Source organism: Alosa alosa, chromosome 14 (assembly GCF_017589495.1).
Source record: "Alosa alosa isolate M-15738 ecotype Scorff River chromosome 14, AALO_Geno_1.1, whole genome shotgun sequence".
In the NCBI taxonomy this organism is placed as follows: domain Eukaryota; kingdom Metazoa; phylum Chordata; class Actinopteri; order Clupeiformes; family Clupeidae; genus Alosa; species Alosa alosa.
In genome coordinates, this window is record NC_063202.1 from 10,424,260 (window position 1) to 10,428,812 (window position 4,553).

Below are 4,553 nucleotides of genomic sequence, written 5' to 3' on the forward strand. Positions count from 1 at the left end.
AGTGGACAAACAGAAGAAATGGCGGAGACAGGCATCATCGAGTCCAGCAGCAGACCTTAGGCCCCAGTGCTGGAGTTCCCAGACCCGCACTCACTGTTCTTCCTAGACACTGCAACGTGGGTATCTCTCCAGATCTCTCCACAAGGGCAAGCGCGAGGGACAAGTCATCTCCTATATCAGCTGTTATATCAGCCAACCAGAGAGGAACAACTGTGCCGAGAGCTGCTGGCAGTCATCCTGGGGGGATTCACCACCACAGAGCCAGGCCTACTGGAGCCACTCTCGCCTGCACACTAATCATGCTTCTCTCACATGGCTTCTTAACTTCAAATAGCCAGAGGGGCCGCTGGCTTGGTGGCTAGAAACTCTGCAAGGCTGTAACTTTGAGATTTACATGTACCACTATACTGGCAGCCTCCATGCCAACCTCATCTGACCTTGTAACGTAAGAGCCATGTGGCAGTGGCGTTGCCAGACATATGTGGCCTTGTAGGATTTAGGTGGCTCAAACCAAAAAGAGATCTATAGATTGGTTTCACTGTTGTTTTAAGACCGCATTAAAACATTCAGAGTATCTACCTGTAGCCCTAATGCATTGCTTCCGAAGTTTTCCTAAATTTAATCTGACACTGCCATCTACTGGTTAATTTGGATACATGTAACAGGGTCCATATTTTGTCTCATCAAAGTTCATTACAACTCCTAGTCTAAGAGCAAGTCGTTTTGTGCAAGTGTAGGATACTAGCCTATTCCAAGTGAATAAATGAAGACCCAGAGAACCACACATTTTTGTCAGTAAGCCTACATTTAAAAAGATTGCATCCCATATGTTTTCATATTCATTTTTGATCAGGGAGACACATAAACCAATAGCCTACGCTACGTCTACGGAAAGGGTAAGATAGAGACGTCATATGCGCGCACAGGTGTGTTCTTAGTTTTAAGATATTTAGAGGCAAACTGACCGTTGTGGAAGCCCTCTGACTGTCAATGCCCTCCTGCGGACTGTGTCAACCAGTGCCAAAGCCTTGCTTGTAATTCTGATTGATGCTGCACTTGAACCAGTAAAAACGGAGTAAAACGGAACTGACAGAGCGTTGCAGCCAATCTAAAGCGGTCTGACGAAAGTAGGTGGGACAAGTCGCCCACTTGCAGCTTACGTGAGAACGCATCGTTATTCCAGCCCATCATCAGGGATACACCAAGGATAAAACAAAGATAATAATCGTTTTGCAAAATGGTTTCCCACTCGCTTGCCTGGCCGATGATTTGTTTTACAACACTGTGGGGTTTGGTTGGAGTTGTAGCCCCCTTTTTCGTGCCAAAAGGTCCAAATAGAGGGTAAGTAGGCTTTAAACGTCAGTGATTCTAGTAGTCCTCTATACGATTTTTTGAATTATTTATCTGAGGCCATCGAACGAAATGGATAGTCAAGGATATTGAGAAACATATATTGTGTTGTTTCGGGTTGAGCTTTATGTTGTTTGTATTTTAGGGTAAGGAGGACTCGGAACGGTTTTCTTATAAGGCCCGTCGTTTTAGCATCCTTAGCGCAGTGTAGTGCAGTGCATCTTGCTACCTATTTCTGCCTGACTGCCACAACCTTGATTTCTCACTATGTCTGATGTAAACTACACATTCTCTAAGTGATCCTTCATCTACCAGTTCATCTAATCATTTTTTATTCGTTTTGTTTTCGTTTCAGAGTTATCATCACAAGTTTGATATTGACAGCCGTCTGCTGCTATTTGTTGTAAGTATAAACGTGCGTCCATTTCTGTTGTAGGCCATTGAACAATATGCTATCAAGTAGACCTATACAAGTAACACTCTCTGTCTTAACCTCTTATAACGTATTCACCCTTGAACTATGATGTAAGTATCATGTAATTAATTAATTTGTGCTCCATCTCAGCTGGTTAATAGCCATCCTGGCTCAAACCAACCCCTTGTTTGGACCTCAGTTGAAGAACGAAACCATTTGGTACTTGAGATATTTCTGGGAGTAGATACAGGTATGTACCATCATGGTAATGGTAATGGTTATGGTATTTTGCAGACGCCTTTGTCCAAAGCGACACACATCCCTGCTGTATTCGTACAGAATGTTACTAAAACGTTCTAAATAAACAATAATTAATAATTGTATTCTACCTATACTAGTACGCATCCTCTGCTAGTAGTCCTTTTCCCCTCTGCCTTTTAGTCTAGAAACAGTGGAAGTCTCTTGGCTCCAGACACTCGATGCTAGTAGAGATCCAAAGGACTCAATCTTGATTAATTTAAATACAACATCGTTAACCTTAACCCTGTCATAATAGTATAGCAAAATTGATTATTTTAAGATTTCATCATCTTTAAGATTTTCTTCTATTACATCGTCTATCATGTAATATACCGGTAAGCATCCTTTATCTATATTCAGTATAGGCCTGCTTCTGGAAGGCTTCATGTTCAGGAGTGTGCAGGCATCACTATGAACACTGTGGTGCACTGCACATCAAGCCCAAAAATGCTCCAGCTGTTTGTGTGTGGTCTTTTGTAATGTTTTTTGTTGTGGAGAAAGTGGAGACTTTCTAATGAGGAGACACAGCACTCAAAGAATCTCCCATAGAAATGTATGGCCAAACATGGCAGTCATCTACACATATTCTGCCACCAAAAGTTGTCATGTGAATACATCGTGCCAATCATGTGGTATGTTGTGAATACATCGTGCCAATCATGTTTTGTGAGCTTGCAGCTGGAGCGAGGTTAGTGTAACATGATTCGTGAAGCCTTGCGTACACGCAGTTCTGCCCGAAATAGATGCCCGATAAGTGCCCAAAAAGCGTTACAAAATGGCCGCCGAGTGGAGGGACTTGCCTAAAAGGACTTTGTTATAACTGCATACAGAGTTAAAAATATCAGATGTAACCTGTGTTATACGCCAGAACCCAATATACTTCATGTCTGCTTTTTGCCTGCGTGTGACACCAGTCTTTATTTGTTGCATCCCACCCTATGATATTACATCTAGTCTTTAAACTGGAAATATAAAGATCTTCTTTTCATGTACCTTCGTTCATCTTCTTTTGCAGCTTGTTGTGGAAAGCCATGGGATAGACCCTTGATCCCCTCTGTCAATTGGCCTATAAATATCAAGACTTTATATTGGATTTAATTTGTCAATACATATCAATACTTTATTTATAAATAGTGTGTACAATATGTTCTCAGATCCTGCTTTTGACTTGTTTCTGTCTTGTGATGTGCTCAGAGCCAACAGGTGCTTTGAGCAGCCTGATATGTACATTGCCGTCACAATTGTGGAAATAATCATAGCAAATGGTTAGCTCTATATATTGTTCAGAGGAGATTGGACCCACTTGTAAATGTAAATCAGGATTTATTTCAGTGAAATGATACTCTCCCTCAAATCACTGAACAGGTATACATGCCTGATCTGCTGAAATATTTTGTGTGAAGCACATTTTTGTAGCATATTTTGTTTAATGTCAGTATACCTTTTTGTTCAACATGCCAAAATGCAATTCATGGGGAAGGGTTGAATCAGGAAACCATTGATCAGATGTGATGAGGAACCCTTAGCAAAATGATATGCACTGACCAGCTATCTAGCCAGTCTGATCCAATTAGCTCTATATCCTGAAGTCCAAAAGAAAAGAAGACGAGGTGTCATTTTGTCCTTCCCTAGTCCTCTAAATAAATGGATAAATGAATACATTATAAAACAAACTCAACTATCTGCAGTTCTGCTGGGTACGTTTCATAAGAGAACCTTAAATATTACCTTTCAAATATTCGGCCACTGCCAAGACCAGACTGTAGTGTTGTATGTTAATAGTGTTGATTATTTAATTTCAGAAGTAGTGTTGGTAATGTTTGGCTGTATAGTGTGATTGTGTGATAGAAAAATACTGTTTCATGGTGTAAGTCAAATGCTCTAAAGAAACACAAACATTCATGAATATGCTTGCCAATTTCTCTATTAATAAAATCCTGTAAGTGGCTGATATGTTTTTATGTCATTCTTTGATATACAACCCCAAAACAGAAAAAGTTGGGACCAGGCTTGTGCAAAATTCCAGAATTGAATTGAAACTGGCTCTTAAATTCCAATTCAATTCTTGAATTTTACTTGCATTTCAATTAAGGTAGCAAACAGGAAGCAGAATTGCAATTCAAATTTTGCACAACCCTGGTTGGGACGTTGTGTAAAATGCAAATAAAAACAGAATGTCATAATATACAAGTCTCGTAAACCCATATTTAGCAGCATAAAGGACATAGACAACATATGTTGAAAATGAAAATTTGGACTATTTAATGGAAAGTATGTGTTAATTTTGAATTTGATGCCAGCAACATGTTTCAAAAAAAGTTGGGACGGAAGCAGGTTTACCACTGTGCTGCTTCACCTCTTCATTTAACACAATTCTGTAAATGTTTAGGAACTGAGGAGACCATTTGCTACAGTTTTGATAGTGAAATGTTGTCCCATTACTCCACAATATAGAATTTCAGTTGCTCAACAGTATGGGGTATTCTTA

General features: G+C 40.0%; 1 protein-coding gene across 1 annotated transcript; it reads left to right on the top strand.

Moving 5' to 3' along the window:
* Positions 1-1,130: 1,130 nt before the first annotated feature.
* Positions 1,131-4,013, top strand: atpv0e2 (ATPase H+ transporting V0 subunit e2). Its single transcript, XM_048262319.1, has 4 exons — positions 1,131-1,341; positions 1,706-1,753; positions 1,916-2,015; positions 3,081-4,013. Exons 1-3 carry the CDS (start codon positions 1,238-1,240, stop codon positions 2,007-2,009), a joined length of 246 nt encoding a protein of 81 aa, XP_048118276.1. The 5' UTR covers positions 1,131-1,237; the 3' UTR covers positions 2,010-2,015; positions 3,081-4,013.
* The last annotated feature ends 540 nt before the right edge of the window (positions 4,014-4,553 follow it).